Source organism: Hylobates moloch, unplaced genomic scaffold, assembly GCF_009828535.3.
Source record: "Hylobates moloch isolate HMO894 unplaced genomic scaffold, HMol_V3 SCAFFOLD_6, whole genome shotgun sequence".
Classification (NCBI taxonomy): Eukaryota; Metazoa; Chordata; class Mammalia; order Primates; family Hylobatidae; genus Hylobates; species Hylobates moloch.
The window spans coordinates 87,580,965-87,603,067 of NW_026652281.1; the positions used below are offsets into that span (position 1 = coordinate 87,580,965).

Genomic DNA, 22,103 nt, shown 5'->3' on the forward strand with positions numbered 1-22,103 from the left:
CGCAAGCACCAGTCGAGTTTCTTGACTTCCTTTTTAAGCATTAAACTTCACTGGTGGTGAAAAAGAGCTTTTTAAGCCCACGCCTTCCTCATGGGTTTTGTTTGGTTTTGCTTTTGTATAGCCCAGCATGCCCCGAGGTGCTGCACGGTGGAAGCTCTGGGCAGCCGGCACTTGCAGCCCACTCTAGTCAGCCTGGTCGGGGGCACCATTAAGACAGGGCTGTGCCTTGCTAGTTCCGACCTATAATTAGTGGAGCCGCCCCAAGGGTTCATCCCTCCAGAGGTGGTGGCCCAAGTCTGGGTAGTTCACGCTCCCCTATAAAGGCAGTGGGCAAATGGATCATGTTGGAGGCCTTTGCTGAATGCTTTCTTTCTTCTCCTCTTCTCTTCTCTTCTCTTCTCTTCTCTTCTCTTCTCTTCTCTTCTCTTCTCTTCTCTTCTCTTCTCTTCTCTTCTCTTCCTCTTCCTCTTCCTCTTCCTCTTCTCTCTTCTCTCTTCTCTCTTCTCTTCTCTTTTTTTTTCTTTTCTCTTTTTGAGACAGGGTCTTGCTCTGTTGCCCAGGCTGGAGTGCAGTGGCACCATCCCAGCTGACTGCAGCCTCCCACTCCTGAGCTCAAGCAATCCTCCTGCCTCAGCCTCCTGAGTAGCTGGGACTGCAGGTGCACGCCACCATGCCAGGCTAATTTTTAAATTTTTTGTAGAGACAGGTCTTGCTGTGATTCCCAGGCTGGTCTTGAACTCCTGGGCTCAAGTGATCCTCCTGCCTTGGCCTCCCAAAGTGCTGGGATTACAGGAATGAGCCACTGCGCCTGGCCCTGAATGCTCTTTTGACCTTGATACCATAGGTGACCTCTCCTGCCAATCCAGCTTTCCCATTTTTGGAGGAGGCCCAACCTTTTCCAGAACTCTTGGGCTCAACCTCATCTCCCTATACTGATACTTTTGTGTTTGTTCAGATAATATTAGAACACATCAGATCCTCATGTAAGTCTGGCCTATGCCTGATGGAGGAAGAAAAAAATCCCCACATATGTTCACACCCTCCTATATGTTAAAACCAACGAATGCTAAAGATGTTTAGAAACAGTCATCCTTCTTTTTCTCGGGATGGTCATCCTTCTTTTACATTACAAGTGTGTCTTTATGTACTTTATATTCACCTTCATTTTTATTTATTTAACAAGCATTTATATGGTGCTTCTAGGCAACCAGGTATTGTTCCAAGCACTTTACAAATGTGACCTAATTTAATGCTCCCAGCAACTCCACAAGGCAGATATTATTATTTACCCATCATACAGAGGAGGAAACTAAGGTACAAAGAAGTTTATTAGTTTGCCCAGCATCACACAACCTGTAGGTGACAGAGCCAGGACCCAAGCCTCAGGCCATGTGGGGGCATGGTCTGGGCCCCACACCACCTGGCAATGCCATTTGCTCCTTTACTGCCATTATGAGTTTGTGGCCATTAGGATTAAGCCTTTTTTTTTTTTTTTTTTTTTTTTTGAGATGGAGTCTCACTTTGTTGCCCAGGCTGGAGTGCAGTGGCACAATCTCGGCTCACTGCAAACTCTGCCTCCAAGGTTCAAGTGATTCTTCTGCCTCAGCTTCCTGAGTAGCTGGTAGCTGGGATTACAGGCGCCTGCCACCATGCCTAGCTATTTTTTTTTTTTTTTTTTTTTTAGTAGAGACGGAGTTTAACCTTGTTGGCCAGGCTGGTCTCGAACTCCTGACCTCAAGTGATCTGCCTGCCTCAGCCTCCCAAAATGCTGGTATTACAGGTGTGAGCCACTGTGCCCGGCCAGAATGAAGCCTCTTTTTAAATTAACCTGATAATTCTTTTTTGAGGTACTGATTGTTAGGCTGAGGCTGATGGGGTCCTTCCTGGTGTTCTATGCAGGTAGATATTTGCTGTTTGTTCCTCAGCTTGTGAGCTGCACTTCTCTCTCCATCTGTAGCCACTGTGGCTCCCCTGGGGGCAGGGTGTCTGGCGCTGGGAGGGTTGGGTGCTGGGTTGATGCAGAGTTGAAGGAAGCATTCACATCCACACTTTTCTTTCCTTCTCCTCAAAATACTTTTGTCTCCTGAGACAGACGGTACTGAGGACGGATCATTGGCTTTGCAAGTGGGCAGTGGCCCTTCTGGGTGGCCTGAAGACAGCAGAGGAGGAACAGAGCCTGGGGCCTGGCTGAACTGGCCCTCTCCTGAGCCTGTGGAGTCATGGTCTATTGCAGCAATAAAGCCTTTGGAGATACCCTCTTGCCATGCTTCCTCTTTTTGTGCAGATGGGGAAACTGAGGCAGACCGCCTAGCTCCCAGGCTAGCATTTTTCCCTGCCATAACCATTTGTTTCCCCGTGAGCTGGACTGAGAAGCTACGGCAAGACTTCAGAGGGTTTTGAGTTGATTGAAGCAGGGAGCCAGTGAAGGCTGTGGAGTCAGGGAGGGGTCCTGTGAAAATAAAACGAGCATGTGCCACCTGGGCTGGGGTGCGAGCCAGGGAGCTGGTGTGGCAATGCGTTCTCCAGGTAATTGACCTCAGGCTATACGCCTGGCTGAACCAAGGAATCAGGTGGGGTGGCTGCCTAGGGATAGGCAGGAAAGCTGTGTGGGCGGGGGCCAAGGAACCCAAGGGACCCTGTCTGCTTGTGTGTGGAACAACCTGGGCTGTGTGTGGGATGTGATGGCCTTGGTCTCAGATCGGAGAGGCCCATTGCACCTGCCCCATTTGCATTCTGGGCAGTGACTTGGCTGCCGCTGAGGACAGAGCTGGCTAAGGCTGCAGGGAGACGCCAGGCCTGTGTTTTGAGCAGGGGCCAGGGCTGGATGCTGGAATAAGCAGCCGGCTCAGGTCCAGTCCACATTGGCCTCGGATCAATGAAAGCTGTCCCAAGGCCAGCGCATTGCCGCTGCCACTGCCTGGGGGCTGCTGGGCTGGGCGGGGCCTTCTGAGGCCACCGTCCCCGAGTCACTGGCTCTGAGAACATCACCAGCATGTCCTGGGCCCACTGGGGGTGGGTCCTAGCCCTGCCCCATGCCCTCCCCACTCCATGATTCATAGTTTCACTTGTCCCTGCCTGGCATCCCAGCCAGGATGGTTTTATCCATGCACAGAGAAAATACAGAGCCTGCAGAGAGGAGGAAGAGAGGGTTAGCGGTGTCCTTTTTTGTCTGCTATTTTATGTGTCGTTTTCCAGGCACCATGCCAGCTCTGTAAGGGCCTTCAGTAATGAGGGAGAAATGTACGGACCCTGTCCTCAATGAGTTTAGCCGGCTGGGGAGCCTGCGAGCCACAAGCAGTTGTCTCACAGAGCGCCGAAGGCTGCAAGGAGGACGCAGAGTGGGGCCCGCATAGAGCCCGGGGCTTCAGGGATGGCTTCTCTGAGGCTGGAAGAATGAATTAGGAGGCAGCGAGAAGCAGCGAGTAGGGGAGCATCCTGCACAGAGGGTGGTGATGGGGAGGGGGAGAGGGGCAGAATTGAAGGCATGGGCTGTGGGGGAGGGCTAGCACAGAGAGGGGTGGAGACAGGCAGGGGTCGGTTGTAGGGATGGCGTCCCTGGTCCCTTTACCCAGGGCAGTTCCAGTCTCTCCCAACCTGGGTATGAACAGCACTCTCTTTGTCTCTCTAAAGTGTCCTGGTTAGGGCACTAGCATTATATGGGCAGTCCAGGTATAAGTATCTATGTTTATCTCACAAATAGGGAATCCAAGGCTCATGGAGAGTTTGTTGTGCAAGGGCTTGGAACGAGGATGGGACCGAGTGGGGCCGGGAACCGTGCCCGCTTGACTGGAGAGCTCAGGCTCTCCCATCGCCCCACACCACCCTCCTTAGTAAAATTAAACATGTTCTCTGAGTATAGACTCTGCCCCGTCTCATGCCCAGGTGGCAAGGGTGAGGAGGAGCGAGTGAGCAGGACTCACTCACTGGCTTACAAGGAGAATAAGCTCACACTGGCTTAAGCCAAAAGGGGAGATTTTGTGGTTCACGTCATTGAAAAATGTAGGGGAGGTACTAGCTTCAGGCACCATTTGATCCAGGGGCTCAAATGATGTTGTCAGGACCCCTTTTCTTTTGTATCTCCTCGTGGCTCTGTTTTCCTGGGTATTAGCTTTTTTCATAGCTAGAATTTCTCTGTGAGGTGGTAAAGTGCTCTCAGCAGGGTCAGGCTCTCAGCTCACATCTCACCAATGTCAACAGAGAGAAAGAAGATGTCCTGGGGTTGCCTCTCCTTGGCCTAGCTTGCGTTGTGTGCCCGGCCCTGACCAGTCCCCATGGCTGGCATGGTGCAAAGCTCTTACCGGGCAGGCCTGGGTCACGTGCCCTCCCTCGTGGTTACGGGGAGAAATCAGCCTGCCCACACCATGTGGGTGAGAGGAGTGGAGGGGCAGGGTTTCCAGGTAAAATCTAGGCCACACAGTTAAATTTGAATTTCAGATAAATAGCACTTCATTTTTTTGTGTTTTAAGTCTATCCCAAATACTGCATGGGACATACTTATGCTACACAATGATCTGTTATCTGATATTCAAACTTAACTGAATGTCCTGTGTTTTTATTTGTGAGGTCTAGAAAGCCGCCAAGGAAAATCAAAGTGTTCCCAGAAGAAGGAGGAAGGGGGGCTGGAGACCAGGGGCTTCCGAATTGCAGATGCCCACTGCAGGAGCCAGATGAGGGACAAAGAGCTTCCCACAGCCTCGGCTTCCTCCCGAACTTACAGTCTGTGAAGCCAGCCTGAAACGCGCTGGCTGAATGAGAGAGGTTCCCGGGGCACGAGGTGCTTAGAACAAGCTTCTTGCACTTGAATTAGGCTCTGAAAGAGGGGGAGGGGGTTTCCTGAAGTGGGGCTGGGATGGGGTGGGGTGGGGTGGGGTGGGAAGAAAATGTCCATTTCTATTTTTCTGCCTCTCAGGCCTGAGCCCGGACATCAGGGTCCCTGGCCCCTCACGTAGCTGGATTGGCCACAGTGTGACCATTGCCTTTCTGGGCTGGACTGATGTTCCACCTGCTTTGTCTGAGACCAAGCAGCTTGCAATTCATTGGCCTGTCTACTCCCTGTGAATTCACCAAGTGGGTCAGGATTCCTCCAACTGCCCACGTAGTTCAGGGGAGAGCCCTGTGAGGTCAGGGACTGCAGAAATAGAGCCTGAGGTGAGGGTCACGTGCGAGTGATTCACTCAGGACACTGTCCCAGGGCAGGGCAGGCCAGTGAGGCAGTGGAGGAAGCAGGACAGACAAGAGGAAGAAGCCAAGCACAGGTGCCATTTCAGACAAAGTCTTGGCTTCAGTCTGACCCTCTGGGGGAGCTCTGGGGTATAAATTATGCTTCTGAGTTTGTCCTGATAGGAGGTATGGGCTTTCATTCTCCTGCACCAGGCTCAGGGCCACCTGGGGTGGGGACACGGCAGTTCTCTGAATCTGCAGACGTAGCCCTAGGGCAGGCCTCTGAAGAGGGCCCCCAGGTGTGAGCTGCTGGGAGGGAGCACATAGGGAAGGGAGGGGGGCACACAGACCCGGGGGGATCTGCACGTGCACACGGTGCCCTGGGGAGGTGGACTGCAATCAAAGGGTCTAGAGAAGTAAGGAGACCCCCGATCTGTGAGCACCTCGTGGGAGTCCTGCTGCAGGTGGTCTGGAAAGGCTTGAGAAGTCCACGCAGCATTCCCCAAACATCCTGGGCCCCCATGCCTGGACCCACTACGTTTTCCTTTGAAATATTTGGTTGCCCGAGACGGTGCTTGTGGAGAAACCGTCCAAGGGTGGGCTTGTTGGTCTGGGTGCTCCAGCCCTTGGCAGTCAGGGCATGTGGGGGCTCTTGTCCTGTGCCTCTGCTCCCCGAGGGAACTCATCACTGGTTCTTTGCTGCCAGCTGTGGGTCCTCTGTATTCGGATCCTGGCTCTGCTCCTCTTTGGCTTTGTGACCCTGGGCAAGTCCTGTCCCTTTTTGAGCCCTTAGTTTCCCCATCTGGACTCTCAGAAGTTCCTAAACTAAAATTCACAAAAGGACTTGTAGGGGGGAGGTTCATGAGCCCCCTGGAATTCAATGTGCAATTTTCTTTGCATGGCATTTTTCTAGGGGGACATTCTCAGAGGGGCTGGGTCCTTCTTGCAGGTCAGAACCTCTGAACAAAGGCTCTGGCCTGGCCTGATGCTGGTGGTCCTGGTGGAAATGTGGGGCTCAGACAGCAGAGGCCTCTCTTCCGGATCCAGGAACACCCAGGGGCATGTTCTGAGAGCCCTGGCCTTCCTCTTGGGAGTGCTCCATTTCTCCCAGCCTTACCACCCTCTTGCCTCCCCTATGACTCTCAGTCTCCCCATCTGTAAAAACAGCAATAGCTCACACGTGGACCTCCTGGGGTTGTTGGGTGAAGTACAGGTGTGATGGGTGAGGTACAGGCGTGATGGGTGGAGTCACTGCCATGAAGACCTTCTTATCCCCAGGCCCAAGAGTGGCCTCAAACCTTCCATGCTGACCAGACCTCAGTGGCTTCCCAGGTGACCACCCTGTGGTGACACGGCCCTGATGTGGGCTGTTGACTGGACCTGCAGGGGCAGGCAGTGGCCTTCTAGATCCCCATACTTTTTGCTTTGAGATCATTGGTTGCCTGAGAATAGCAACAGCAAAATTTGGTGTGTGCTGGTTGGGATGGGCAGGAGAGAGTGCCACCCTGCTCCCCCTGAGCCCCCAGTGACTCCCTGGCCTGCATGCTCAGCTGGTCTTGTGCCATTTCTGGAATCCAAGCGCTGTCTGCATTACACAGCCCCTGGCTTCCTATGCATGTACAGCGAGAGCAGTGAGAAGCAGACAGGGGTCTGGCTGTGGCCTCTTTGTGGCCTGGGTGCACTGTGTGGCTGTGGAAGGGATCAATGGGGTCTGGGTGGCCCAAAGTCCGGACTCTCCACCTTCCCTCCCAGCTGGAATCAGGAGCCACCCATTTCACCAGAAAGCTGTAGGTCTTGCCACTGCTAGGGCCAAGACCCTTTTAGCAGACTTCTGAGTGTGAGTCTTTCTAGAACCAACTTGGGTGCCCATTTTTGTATGTTTTAGCATTTTTTTTTCCTTCAAAACACTTTGCTGTAATTTCTGATTGTAGAAGTAATCGTGTGTTCGTGGAAGACCATTGGGTGACCTGGAATCCAGCACTGGGCACCATTTCTGGGAGCATTTTGGTGCCCGTCTCTGCAGACGTGTGCCTCCTACTACAGTGCATGGAAACACGTGCAGATAATGTTAGGAAATGTAATCACATTTTCTCTGCTCTTTGGCAACTGCTTTTTTCTTTCAAGAAAATGCAGGGCATGTTTTTCTGAGTCAGTAAATATAGAGCTGCATTTGGTGGTTCAACACACGCTGGTCGAGTGCCTCCGCCGTCAGGCATTGATACATAATGTGTCAGATGGTGGGAATGCCCCAGAGATAAATAAAGAAGGGAGTGTGGGAGAGGGGGCTGCAGTTTTTTAAATAAAGAGATTTGGGAAGACCTCACCTAGGTGACAAGGTGATAATGAGCCCAAACCTGAAGGAGGGGCAGGAGGGAGGGGCTATCCAGAGGAAGAGCCTTCCGGGTACAGGGAACAGCGCATGTGAAGACCCTGAGTGGGGAATGAGCTGAACCTGCTGGAGAAACAGCAAGGACGCCTGTGTGGCCGCGGGTGAGCAAGTGAACGGGGAGGAACAGAAGGGGTGAGGGAGGTGATAGGGCAGACAAATTGGGTGGGGCTTTGATGGGCTTTGGTGGGACTTTGGGGAATTGGGTAGGGGTTGGGGTGGCAACGAGAGCAGAGAATAGAAAATGTTTGTCATTGTTCAAGAGGACTGTGGCCTGGAACGCGTGGCAGAAGTGGAGGAGGTGGCAATGATTGGTTTCAGGGCGTGTTTTGAGGGAGAGCCAACAGGATATGCGGATGCCTCCGGGGTGTCTGGCCAGAGTGAAGGAAGCAGGGAGCTGCCCTGTGTGTACACAGGGAAGGCACTGGGGAGGACAGGTTTGGGGGCCGCCAGGCATCCGGTTTGGACATATGAAGTTTGAGGTGCCTGTTGAGCAACTCGGTGACATCAAACAGGAGGTAGAGCCACATCATTTGTTTTAATGGAAAAACCGCTTTGAAAAGTTATTATTTTTTTTTCAGTATAAAAGGGTTGAATGTTCTTGGTTTAAAAAGAGAGAATATAAATATAAAATTCAAATCACCCAGAAAATCGGACAGCTGAAGGAGACAGCGCCCCAGTTCCCATTTCTGAAGTGGAGTGTGGCCTTCTAGAAAGGTTCTGGAAAACGCACCTTTTTGTTTATTAACAGGAGGGGACTCGGCTGTTCCTCAGCAGCTTCCTATCTGACAGCACTGTGGACCCTGGGCCCTCATTCCCAAATGGCCCCTCTCACCTTCTCGGCTTTTCCACACCCACCTTTGGTATAATCATCGTGCACTGCTGCGTGGCAGGCGGGTGGGATCGGTGCCCTCATTTTATAGATGTGGCCACTGAGACTTTTGATCACAGCCCTGGCAGCATGTGGACTGCTGAGTTTCAGAATGAGCCAAGTCCTCCGGAAGCCGCCAGTGTGACCCTCTTGATTATGTCCTCATCTGGTGGTTGGGGATGGTGGGAAGTCGAAATCCACAGTGGCTCGGGAGGAGGCAAAAGACTTCACTGGCAGTAGAGGGAGGAGGGCGCTCCAGGTGAAGGGGACAGGATGGCCCAGGGCTGGGAGGCTCTGAGTGGGCGGTCTGGCCTGTGAGAGGGATGGTGACAAGTTTCTTAAAGCTATTTTGGGGACAAGGGGACAGAAGGGGCCAGGAGATGAGAATGGGAGGTCCAGGGCTGATGAGATCAGAGTGGGTAGGAGCATGGCTTCTGCAAGATGGTTTCTCCAGGGCACTGCAGGGCCGCATGAGTGGACTCTGTGTGTGTGTGTGTGTGTGTGTGTGTGTGTGTGCGCGCGCGCGCACGCACGCATGCATGCACACCTATGCTCATAGACACCCTTGTCCTGTCCATAAAATGAGGCCTCAGGGTATAGGAATCAAGAGGCTCTTACTTCATCTATTTTGTTTAGGTTTAGAAAAGCAAGAAGCTCAAGCCCTTCATTCCTGAGGCTGAGCAAGAAATTCCAGGCTTCTTGGGTCCACAAGCCCCTTCCCTGGGCAGGAGCACACATCCCTTCCCCACAGTGAGGTGGCCTATGGCTGTGGGGCACCCTTCCTTGGGGCCAGATGACAGTGCTGCCTGTCATAAGCAGCCTGGCTCAGGGCCACCCTGTCAGCAGGCCACACGCGCTAGACCCTGGCAGCAGACCGGGGGCCTGTCCCAGGGCCAGGAACTGCTGGCAGATGCCGCCCCAGCTGCTTGGTGATCAGCACTCGGCTGTGTGGCGTGGCGGGCCAGTGGCCTGGCTAGTCAGCAGTGTGGCAGGTGGTGGCATGGTGGGGCCAGTGGTGTGGTGGGCAGTGGTGTGGCGGGATCAGTAGTGTGATGTGCAGTGGTGTGGCAGGCAGTGGCAGGGCAGGATCAGTGGTGTGGTGGGGTCAGTGGTGTGGTGGGCAGTGGCTTAGAGAGGTCAGTGGTGGGTGGGAAGGCTGTGTGTGTGTGGTCAGCAGTGGGTGGGAGGGCAGAGACTCCGACAAGCGCTGAGTGCACTCTCTCTGCTCTCTGCAGCTGGCCAGAAGTGGGGTCGCCTGAGGCCTTCTGGGGTGATGAGGCAGTGCTGGGCTGGGCTTTGATCCGCTGTGGCATCCCTGACAAAAACCAGGGCAGAAGAGAGCATGTGAGGGAAGAGAATGAAAGACCAGGGCCCAGAGGGAGAAGGAGGTGACAGCTGTGACTTGGGATATGCTATTTGAGCCAGGCTACTCACCAAGCACTGTACACATACTCTCCATTCCTCTCACAACTGCCCTGCCAGGTGGTTGCTGTCATTTCCACTTTCAGCTGGGGAAACTGAGGCACGGTCAGACTCATTTGTACAAAGTCACACAGTATAAAGCAGAAGAACCAAGGCTCAAACCCAGACCTGACTGACAGCTCGAGTGAGTCACTTAACGTCTCTAAGCATCAGTTTCCTCATGGCCAAAGTGGGGGTCATCGCAGAGCCCAGTTTCTAGGGCTGCTGGGAGCATTTGGTCGGTGATGCCCCTAATGTGCTTCATGGAACACTTGGCAGACGTCACACACTGACTAAGTCTGGTTATCATCATCACTGAGTCCTTTATATTCATGACCTCAGTTACCCCCAGGCCCCAACATGCCCATCAGATCCCAGTTTCCACTGTAGAAATGCCTTTGAACACTGTCTAGTCGGAAAATTGTGGTCAGACAAGCAGCAAAGTCTCCCAGCCCCGTGCCCTGCCTGGTTCTGGACAATTGGCCCCACATTGGGTCATCTCTTAAGGGCTCTGAAATGCCAGCAGTTTGAGATCAGGGAGCATTCTGGGTGATGTCAAGATTTACTCTTTTCTTTTGTTGGTTTTGGTGTTTTGGGTTCTTTTTCCCCCAATTAGTCATTTTTTCTCCATGCTCAGAAAGCACACTGAAGCCATGAGTCTTCAAGGAGGGTGGCCAGGCGGGAAGGTTGGTGGCCTCTCCTGGTGCCCACCTTGCCGGGTGTCTCTCCCCACCCACCCTCTTCCTACTTGTTGAAACCAGCCTGACCACTGTGGGGGCCAGGGGGTAGGTTCTTTAAATCATGTCTTTCCGAAAGCATGGTTCAATGGTTGATGTCCTATTGAGGGGTTGGAGGGGTAAGTGGTGGGTATCTTATATTTTAATGATTCTGAATTTGTTCAATATGAATTGTCCTTAAAAAAACAAAACAAAACAAAAACAACAAAAAACACCTAACCTGGGCAACATAGCGAGACTCTGTCTCTACAAAAAGTTTTAAAAAATTAGCTGGGCATGGTGGCCTGTGTTGGTGGGAGTCGCAGATACTCAGGAGAGTCACTTGAGCCCAGGAGTTGGAGGCTGCAGTGAGCTGTGATCACATGACTGCACTCCATCCTGGGGGACAGAGTGAGACCCCCATCTAAGAACCAAACCAAGCCCCCCAACACCTGTGATTTTATTGATCTTATTGCTTGATGGCAAGACAAGGTTAAAAAGAGAGAGCCAATTTAAAGAGAAGCATTTAAGTACTCATTGTAGCCCAGGGACATGGCTCTGGAGGAAGGTGCGACCATGGCATGTGGATGCCTGTGACTTGCTGGGGTGACAGCCCAGGAGGTGGCCTTTGCTGGCCCTTTGGTGACTGAGGCTGGCTGAGGTTCAGGATTGGGCAACCCATCTCTAGGGATTATGTGCACCCTGTCTCAGGCTGGAGAGCTGGAGGAAGGGAGTATGGTGGTTTCAGAGTCAGGCCCCGGGTCTGAAGTCCTTCCTGCCAGCCCTGCCGTCCCACTCCTTACTGGCTGTCCACCTTCCCTGTGCAAACTCTCAAGCCCAGGAAGCAGGCTTAGGCTGGGGTCCCCAGAATGTGGGGAGCTGAAGGCTGGGAATCTACAGTTAGGAGCACGTCGATTGCATCTTGGGCAGATAAAAATAGTCCAGGAGAAATCTGAGGAATTTTAATTGCTGCTCAATGTCTTTGGCGTCTTGAAGGCCTGGTCCTTGCAGACCAAACACAAAAGGCCTGGTCTGTGTGTGCAGCCCCAGGAGCCTGTCTTCCCTCCCGCCTCAGCCTCCGCAGCTCTGAGTGGAGTCTGCAGGTGAGGTTCCTGCAGGGGCTCGCGATACAGCAGGGCGGCAGGAGCTCGCTCCACTGTCTCCCAAGCTTGCCTGGGAATCCTGGATTTAGCTTTGAGGAGGCTGTGGATTGCTTCTGGGAGCTGTGGGAGTCAGAGCTTTTAGTTGCAAGTAACGGAAACCCGACCTGAATTGCTGGAAGCAGCAAGGGCCGTTTAGTGGCTTCTGTGACCGTCCCATCGGTGGGAAGGGCGGGTGAGGGTGGGCCTGCCTCAGGGTTCACCAAACAGACACTTTTTCGAGTGCCTGCGTGGTACCAGGCACTGTTCGAGGGCAAAACAGACCCAGAGTCCTGCCCACAGGCAGCCTCCTTCTGGAGAAGGCCGGGCCTGAGGCTGGTCCCAGCACTGGCCTCTGTCTCTGTGTGAGCTGCCTCCTCGAGCAAGCTGTCTCTGAGAAGCTGCCGATGAGATGAAATGCAGCCTTGGCACCAGAGAAGAGCTCGTTCCCATCAGCTCCCGAGGGAGGGGTCCCAGGGGAGGGTTCCAGTGGGCTTGGCTGCATCCAGGGGACAGGCCTGGTGGGCAGAGCCAGGAGCCACCACCAGGTGACCTGTGGCTGTGGTGGGCTCAGGGGTCTTCAGGGGAGTGGCTGAGGACTCTGCCCTATATTTTGGCTCCTTTGGAAAGAGATGCCATTTATCTTTGGAAGCAGCATGTTGAGGCCTGGGTTCTGATGACCCAGGCAGGGAGGGGCGAGTCTGTTTTCCTCTCCTGGGGAGAAGGATGCCCCCAGCCTCTCCTGTCCCTGGGTCCAGGCCTCCAGGAGCCCTCCCCAACGGCTGCCTGCCATGCCCTCTTTCCATCTCTCTGCCCTTTGATGAGGATTATTTTTGTATCACTGGCCTGCATGTTGTATAGTGTTGGGATGGGCTGGGTAATTTCCTAGCACTTTCAGCCTGCCGAGCTTGTAGGCAGAGTGGGCTCTGGAGGCCCAGGAAAGCCCTGGGAGCCTGGGAATGAGAGGGAGGCTGTGTGGGCAGAGATAACAGGTCCGCAGGGGAGAGGTATATGTGAGAAACATAGAACTTGAGGCCCAGAAGATGGACAGCCCCGGTTTTCCTCTCGTTTCATGGGTATAGCCCTAGAGAAGAGATCTGCCCATTGCTGGGGTGTGGGCTGGAACCCCAGAAGGTCTGTGCTCCAGGGAACTGTGAGCATCATCTTGTCTGGCCTCCCTATTCTAGAAACGAGGGGGCCGAGGCCTGGAGGGGTCTACCCAACTCTGTTACTTTCCATGAAACCTTGGACCTGTTACTGAATCTCCCAGCTTTTGTTTTCTTTTGTAAAGTGGGTTATTATCTGTGGTTTTACTAAATTGGGTTTTAATTACCCAAGTAATATACTCATCAGTTAAACATGAGAACACTTCTGATAAGGCTGGGGTTTATGACCCCCCACACCCTCTGCCTCTGTCTGCCCTCCCCTCTCTGGAGGTCACCGTGGCTGTCGTCTTCTGCATGTTCACCCACACCACACGGGGACAATCTCATGGCATACATGGGTTTGGTGCTCTCTTCTGTGTACAGGTAGCAGCACAGTCTGCGTGTCTTCCTGTGATGGCTCTTTTGCCCGTCCTGTGGTCTGGCCCTCTGCCCGGGAGATCTGCAGGTCTGTCTTGTTCTTTTGGAGTCCCTCTCATGTGGTGCTCCTCTGCGGAGATCCAGCCCACATGCCTTTGAGGGCATTCAGGATGTTCCTGACTGCGGGTTAACAGGAAATGCGTTGCCCTAAACATCACTGGATTTGAATGTGCCTCCTGGACACACATGTGAGCATCATCACAGGGTGGACATTGAGGCACTGGCTCGCCAGGCATTAGGATGGAATGTGAGAATGTTCCCGAGCCTGTGTCGGGAAGAGGAGAGAAACTGATGTTAGTGCTTCCAGCTTCGCATCAGACACCATCCTAGGCATGTTGTCTACTTTTTCTCATTGACTGCTCTTTGACATCAAAATCCTCATTTTACAGAAGAGGAAAATGGAGGCCAGAGAAGTTAAGTAATGTGTCTGCTGCCACTCGGCTGTCGAGGGTGGGACTGGGCCCAGAGCCCAGGCGCCCCGACTGCCAGGTCGATCTGGACACTGGGGAGTGGAGCATCCCTGTCCTGCCTCCCGAGAGCGGACAAGAGGAAGGCAAGAGCTTGCTCTCAGCAAGGCCTTGAGAGCGCCTGGCCGGGCTGCGGCCTCAGTGTGCTGGGAAGAGAGAGCTCGCCAGGAATTTCCTGGGGCAGCTCCAGGGTAGGCTGCTTGGATCTAAGGGTTACAGGGTGGCCTGGGCCCTGCCCCCCTCCTCTTTCCCCGGCACGTCCCAACCCTGTACATTCTTGGAATCTGTGAGTTGTGCCGTGTTCTGTGGGCACCGGGAGTTTGCTTTGAAACCCATGGCACCAACATCTGTTAGCTCTTACAGAACAGAAAGATTGACAAAGCACTGCTGGGGCAGGCGGTGGGGGAAGATGTTATATTCAGGAGTAGGAAGTCTCAAAGACAGAGGAAAAACCCCAACCAAACTCCAGCTCACTCCCCAAGGCTGCTTTGATGTGGTTTTCCCATCCCCGGAGGCCTTATAAGGTATCGTGCCTGGATTCTGGGCTCTGGACTGGTGCTGGCCGCACACCCTGTGCCCAGAGGAGCTGGCCTCTCTTCCTGGGGCCCAGTGTAGAGCAGAGGAGGGGCTCCCAGGGCCAGCTGATGGGGCACCACTGGGACATAGGACGGTGGCACAATTGGGCATGTGGCCTGAGAGGCCACCAAGCCAGGCCACTGGACAGGAGCAGCCCAGCCCCAGGTCAGGTGGAGCAGGGGCCCTGGAGACTCAGGAAGGTCTTCGATCAGAACTTGCAGCAGAGGCTAAGGCCCACTGTCCTGGAGGCCAGAGGGGAGGGGCCTGGGATCACAGAGTGACAACTAAGTAGAAAAAATAAGTGCAGGAGGGTCGCCACTGCAGCCAAGCCCCACATGTGGGTTTCCCAGGTTCAGTGGTGAACGGTGTGGACTCAGGCTCTGGCACTTACTGGCTGTGTGACCGTGGGCAAGTCACTTAACCTCTCTGTGCCTCAGTCGTCTCATCTGTAAAACAGGATAATCATGGCAGTCCTTTGGAATACCTGAAGCGATTGACATGAGGGCAAAATGCAGTTCCCTGAAAACAGTGTCCTGGACAGGATGGGGCATGTTTCCAGGTGTCTGTGAGGGCACCTGGGGTCTGGCGAGTCTCTCGGCTTGTCCCAGCAGTGTTCTGGTCGCCATACAATAACAATAGCAGGAGTAATAAACAGTAACTACACTACTGACCTGATGAACCCCACTCATGCTTTCAGCTGCCCTGCTAAGCGCTTCACATGCAATGACTTCCTCACTCCTCACAGCCCCACCCCCTCCAGATATCCTGATTGCTGTCGCCCCTGTTTACGAATGGGGAGACTGAGGTGCACTAGAGATAAAGTTCCTTCCCCCAGGTGGCGCAACATGTGTGAAGCAGAGCTGGGATTTGAACCAAGGTCTGACCCCTTCCAGTTCCATGCCCTCTGCACAGGGGCTTCCAGTGGCACCATCGAAGGTCTGAGTGTGTCTCCTGGCAACACCTGCCTTCCCAAAGGATGGTGCCAAGTGCTTGGCCCTGGCCCTGACATGTGGGGCTGCCAGCCAGGGCTCAGCTTGAGGGCAGGGCCAAGTCCCCAAGTTGTAGGGAGGAGCAGGGGAGCTTTGAGTCCTGCTAGGCAGATGGGAGCCCTTGACCACTCACCCACTGGAGCTGCTGGCTGGGCTATTTTTCTTGCACTCCTTTAGGTGTGATCCTTGGTCCCTGGTAGGTGCCAGGACTCCTGGCCATCTCTGCTCCCATGCCCACAGGAGCCCTGGTTGCATGAGTAGGAGCCCGGGCTGAGGCACCTGAAGGAGGTGGCTCAAGTCCCCGCTCCACCCCTTGCTGGCAGGTGATCCAGAGGGGGTCGCAGCCTCTTGGAGCCTCCTAGCCACTTAGACGCAGGGCTGTGGGGAGGCCATTCTCCGGAGCCTCCCGTGAAGATCTCATTGGTCAGTACCTCATACACTGTGAGCACTTGGTAGATGACAGGTGACTGTCATTAGAACTGTTTCCGGTCTCATATGGTACTTCAGGGTTGAGGCCACTTTCTTTGTAGAAAAGAACAGTAATGATTATACCTCTCACTTTACAATTTGCAAATCATCTTAATGAGCGTCTATTTCTTGAAAGATGGAAAGACCAGGGCTGTTGTGATGATTCAGGGGCCTAATAAATACATGCTTACACAGTTGGCCCTCCTTATCCGTGGGCTCTGTATTTATTGATTCAGCCAACCATAGATAGAAAATATTTGGAAACAAAAAAGCATCCGTACTGAACACATACAGACTTTTCTTGTCCTTATTCCCTAAGCAATACAGTGTAATAACCATCTCCATAGCATTTACACTGTGTTAGGTATTGTAAGTAATCTAGAGGTAAGTTAAAGTGTAGGGCAGGATGTTTGTAGTTTATATGCAAATACTACACCATTTAGATAAGGGACTTGAGCATCTACAGATTTTGATAGCCTCAGGGAGTTTTGGAACCAGTCGCCCACAGGTACTGAGGAATGACTATAAAGTGCCTAGCATGGTGCCTGACACATGGAAAATGCACAGTAAGTGTCAGCTGTTTGATTATTATTATGGTTGATGACTGTACCCGTTTTACAAATAAGTAGACTGAGGTCCAAAGGCAAGGCAGGAGGTACAGCCAGGATGTGATCCTGTGTTTGGCTCAACATCCCAAATGGCTTCTGGCCTAGAGACTCAAAGGTCTAGGAGCATGCACGTTGCACGCCACAGACCCTGGACCGTTTGGCTCAGTGGGGGAGATGAATTTTTTTTTTTTTTTTGAGACGGAGTCTCGCACTGTCACCCGGGCTGGAGTGCAGTGGCACAATCTCAGCTCACTGCAGCCTCCACCTCCCAGGTTCAAGCGATTCTTCTGCCTCAGCCCCCCAAGCAGTTGGGATTACAGGCACCTGCCACTACGCCTGGCTAATTTTTTGTATTTTTAGTAGAGATGGGGTTTCATTATGTTGGCCAGGTTGCCTGACCTCGTGATCCATCTGCCTCGGCCTCCTGAAGTGCTAGGATTACAGGCGTGAGCCACTGTGCCCAGCCGGGGAGATGAATTTTTACAAAGTTGAGCATTGGCACAGCACAGTGCGTCCATGGACCATGGCTCCGGGGAGCTTTCCAGTGTTCTCCAGAGCAGGGTACTGTTGAGTGGTGAGAGGCCTACGCCAGAACTTGCCAGAATTCTGCTTTCTGAGTGTGTCAGAGAGCTTGGTCCTCTGAGCAGGGAGTGCTGAAGCTGTCATCGGTGGTGACTGGGGTGCCTTGAGCACACGTGGTCATCATCATAGGGTCCCACACAGCTGCCTTGTTGGTGGTGATGTCTGGAGTCTTTAAACTCTTCCAAGTGTGCCAGTAAAAAGACACGAGTACTCAGACGTCTCATTGATGCTGTCACCTGGCTGCAGTGCAGTCAGGGTGGCAGATGCAGAGCCCCCCTCTGCAGAAGACCTCAGCATGAAGAGGTGCGCAGATTCTCTTGAAGACTGTCACCTGTTCTCTCGAGGAAGCTCGGCCTACCAGCCTTTCAGGGGGTGGCGGCACCCGTCTCTCTCTCCTGCATGAAAGATGGGCTTTAATTGGCTGCTGGGGCATCCCAGCCATCTAATGATGCCACCTGTGTGCATCCCTTTCCTGTCATCATCTCCCAGCTCCCCTGTCAACTCGGGCTCTGTTAACACAAACAGCCAGTTTACAAGCCCAGGAAATGTTCGATGATTATAATAATTGGCAGAGGAGGAGAGGGAAGCCATCCTGACTCGAGGAATAAAGTAGCCTGGTTTTGAAGTAAATGGGACACCGGAGTCTGAATGGCCACATTTTAACAGCTTTTAAGAAAGAGTGTGTAATGCCCTAGAAAGATTTGAAAGAAGAAAGAGAACAGCCACAAAATGTTAGCTGTTTGTCTTTAAAACAAAAAACAAAAAAAAAGCAAGAGGCTTACCTCCAGCTGCGTCCAGTTGATGAGATCAGCAATACAAAGCCGTGTTTTTTCTTTTGTTCATCAAGATGAGGACTGGTTTTTTTTAAGCATCATCTGAGGTGTAGAATTTTTTTTCCCCCAAGGAGAGGGTTGGGTTTTGTTTTTGTTTTTGTTTTTTTTCTCTTTGATTTTCACAAAGAGAAATTGGTGACAGCTGCTGAGTTTGGGCTTTTTTATTGCTTGTCATTTTGTGTTTTGAGAAGCGCTACCATAGCATCATCATCCCCAAAACCCTTGTCTGTCCTCCCATAACCGGAGTATTTCCTAAAGTGGGTTTCTTGGGACACGCATCTCATGTGATGCTTTTGAAAACGAAGCTCCATGGTCTAAATAAGTTTGGAGAATGCAAAATATGCCAGCACTTGGAGATTCAGTGTTTAGAACCATAGTAAAAGTCCTGATAAGTCCTGCTGTAAGAGATCTTGTTTAACTTTGTTCAAAAGAATCTTCTTTGATCATAGAACTCTTCTGGCAGAATACCAATAAATACAGAAGACAGTTTGACAAGGTATGGTCTAGTTTCTTCCATATTTGGAGTTATCCTGCTAGGGTGGGTCAGACAGATGGGGCCTTTGTTGACATCCTAGCAATTTCCCAGCCTGTGGACCAGCAACACTCCCCTCGCTAACTTGACACCTCCTGGTCAGGTTGGTTGGGATGAGATCCCAGATATCCTTAACTCACTGGTGGGGAACAGGCAGGGTGCGTGCAAGGAATCAGGCTGGTTTCCGGAAGGCATGTGTGTTGGTGAAATATGGGAGGCATGACGGAAGACCCAGTGGAGCCATAGCCTGCAGGGGCCTGAATGTTATGCTGATGCGTGTGGGTTTATGTTAAAGGCAGGAGGGACCCACCTTGGCGCTTAACTTTTCAGGTGCAATAGGATCTGCCTCAGTTGACCTGAATTCCGATCAGAAGAATCAGCCCAGGGTCCTCATGGCGCCGCTTTTAACGTCCCAGCGCTGGGCTCCCCCTAACCCATGCTCAATGCCTCTGCTTTGTCTTCTTCTAGGAGCTCGTGGGCGATGTGTTGAGAGACACGCTCAGCGAGGAAGAGGAGGACGACTTTCGGCTGGAAGGTATTCGGAGTCCATTGCTCTCTTCCCAGAAGCAGCGAGTGGGGGAAGCGGGTGTCTACCTGGCCATGTGCCCTGTGTACTCCAGAAAATCTGCAGATGGAGGGCACAACAGGGACCTTGTGACTCTGGGTGGGGGTAGACTGGAGGGTGGGATGGAGGAGAGGAGTAAGAGACAGGTGTGGCACTTCATAGGTCCAAGCCCAGGTGGGGGTCCGGTCACCTAGGTCCACGTCCTGGCCCTGCAGTAGATTAGCTGGGGGACCTCAGACAGGTTGTTGAAACTCTGCTGCTCCTCTGGGGGATGATAAGAGTAGCTGCTCAGAGTGATGTGTGAAGTGTGATCAGGCAGTGTTGGGCATGGAATAAGCATTATACACAGTGTCTATTCTGTTTCCTCCGTCATGTCACTCTCTTGGTGCATGAGTGTGCACACACACACACAGCCAGCCTCTCACCTCTCTCCTCTGTTGTCCTTCTTCCTTTCTTGAGACGGGGTCTTGCTCTGTCACCCAGGCTGGAGTGCAGTAGGTAATCATAGCTCACTGCAGCCTCGACCTAGGCTCATGTGATCCTCTCACCTCAGCCTCTCAAGTAGCTAGGACTACAGTTGCACGCCACCATGCCAAGCTAATTTTTAAATTTTTCTGTAGAGATGGGGTCTCACCATGTTGCCCAGACTGGTCTTGAACTTCTGGCCTCGAGTGACCTTCCCACCTTGGCCTCCCAAAGTGCTGGGGTTACAGGCGTGAGCCACCGCACCTGGCCACTGCTTGCTTTCTTCATGATGAAGCGCCGTGCTGTAGAGAGAATCAGGACGCTTAAGTAGAGGGTCTGCTGGCTGCTGATGTGCTGTTTGACTTTGGGTAGGCCACCCCACCTTTCTGAGCCTCAGTTTCCACATCTATAGAATGGGAACAAGGGCCTTTGCCCTGCTTGGCTCCCAGAGTTGGTGCCAGGAACGGATGACAGCGTGAAGCGGAGTGTTTGCTGAATGGGAGATTTTAAATTCAGAAACAGGGAAAGAAATCACCAAACGGGGGCTGCCTTATAAGAGTAAGGAAGGACCTCTCTGCTGAGACCAGGGCAGACAGCTGGCTGGAGAGCTGGGGGACCATGATGCAAGGGTCTGCGGAGGGGGATCCAAGCCTGTGGGGGTCCGAAGGGCCACAAGGGGAGAGCAGACAGTTCTGGGAAGTTCTCAAGGGGAGCATGGGCCAGACCTGAGGACCATGGCCACATCTGGCCTGAGAGCTGTTATAAATATAGAATCTCAGCTCCAGCCCAGGCCTGCTGAATGCGATCTGCATTTTAACAAGCTCCCCAGGTGACTTGCATGAACACTGCACTCGGAGAAGCACTGTTTGAAGATAACTCACTCCGTTGCCTAGAAGTTGGAGGCAGGCTGGAGAGCCAGGTTCTAGCAAACTTTGCTCAAATGTAAGCAGGCCCCAGATCAAGGGGGAGGAGTCCCATGAACAGAAAGCTTTGTGTGTGCATACAGTCTGATATCTTTTATGTGGAAAAAAAAGGCACCAGGCCATCCTCAGGAGTTTCTTAGGGTACCCCGTATGCATATGACTGTGTGGATAGAGGCCTAGACAGATGATAACCATAGCTCTTTCCAAACATGGGGGGAGACTTAAGTCTGTGTTATCTGCATTTCATGGTTAAACATTTATAAGAATAGTTGGGCATGGTGGCTCAAGCCTATAATCTCAGCACTTTGGGCGGCTGAGGCTGGAGGATTGCTTGAGCTCACGAGTTCAAGACCAGCCTGGGCAACATAGACCCTCTCTCAATTATCAATAATTCTAAAATATTAAAAAAAAATAAAAAAAACACAATTATGTATTCCTTATGAAATTAAAAACGAATGTCACTATTTAAAGGTGAAAACCGTAAATAAGGCAGTAGGAGTGGAGCTGCTGTGGTTTGAGTCGGGTGGGCATCTGGACCTGTCCGTGTGGCCCTTAAGACCCCATGAGGGACCCTGGGCCCAGTGACCATCTGTGGTCCTCTGGCATCCTTGGTCCTGTGGTCTGAGGCTGCCCACCCCAGGGTGGGGAATATGGTGTGGATGGTAGGCCACCGCATGGCTACGTCTGGTGAGAGCAGGTGCTACTGAGTTCTGGCCACAGAAAACCAGCTGCCTGCTCTGGACCTGGGGCTGGGGGGTCCCTCTGTGCTACTGACTAAGGGAAAACAAGCCGAGTCCTGAATCTCTTCTTTGTCTTCCTGTTGGCCAAGTTCATTGCCTCTTGGCGGGCTAGAGAGCTGTTTAAGAGAGAAAAAAGGCCATCTGAGGCGTGAAGATAAAAAGAAGTCTTTTAGCCATCCCAGGAGAGGATGGCTTTAGCTCCCGCGTTGTTATGTAAAGCCGGCCCTAATCCAGCGTCTTAACCGCCTTAACTGGCCAGCTGGGAGCGGGAGGGATGGGAGATTAAGGCTGGGCTTGGTGCGAGGGCCAGGGCTGCAGAGCTCCTTTTGAACTGGGGAAAGAACAAAGTAAACATCAAAAGTCCCAAGCTCTGAGAGCTGGCTGGGCGTGGCAGGGCTGGTGAGGTGAGGCTTTCGTGGGGAGAAGGGGAGAGGGACCCCTCCTCAGCTGACCCAGCTGAGGTCTGAGGACCGGGGAGGGGTGACCCCGTGCTCACCTTCAGCGCACACCCGGCCTCCCTGCCTCCACAGCTGGGCAGGACTCCAGGTAGTCGCAGCCTGCGGCTTGGGCCCCACGGGGAGAATGGGTGCCAGGCCGCGTTCCCCTGCATGGCCTCCAGGAGTCACTGTGTCTGAGGGTGCCACAGCCACTGTTTCATCCCCCTCTCCCATCTCCCTCTCTCCAGGTCCCCCCTGCCTCTCACCTGGTGAACCCTGCCCCCGCCCAGCTTCTTGGCTATCTCTGTGTCTCATCTCTGGGCCTTTGCTGGTTGTCTCTCCGCATCCTCAAGTGCCTGGTTTCTATCTCTCCACTCTCCGGCATCTTCTCTAGGAAGCCTGCTGTGCAGGGCGCGGTCCAGCCTGCAGGGTCCGGTCTAGCCTGCAGGGTCCCTGCTCCCTAAAGGAGATGCTCAGAGCCACTGAAGTCAGGCAGCCCCTCCCCCTCGGGACCAGGCCCAGGCCTCCTGGCTTCCAGGGCAGGCCTTGCTTTGGCCCTGCCGCCCCCTCCCCACTGGCCTGGCCTGTGGATGTGGCAGCCC

General features: G+C 53.0%; 1 protein-coding gene across 1 annotated transcript in view; it reads left to right on the forward strand.

Moving 5' to 3' along the window:
- Window positions 1–22,103, forward strand: part of NKD1 (NKD inhibitor of WNT signaling pathway 1) — a 99,709-nt gene that overhangs the window by 39,996 nt on the left and 37,610 nt on the right. Inside the window, exon 4 of the mRNA XM_032157317.2 lies at window positions 18,840–18,906. Coding sequence (XP_032013208.1) covers window positions 18,840–18,906 — 67 coding nt within the window. The remainder of the gene's footprint in view (window positions 1–18,839; window positions 18,907–22,103) is intronic.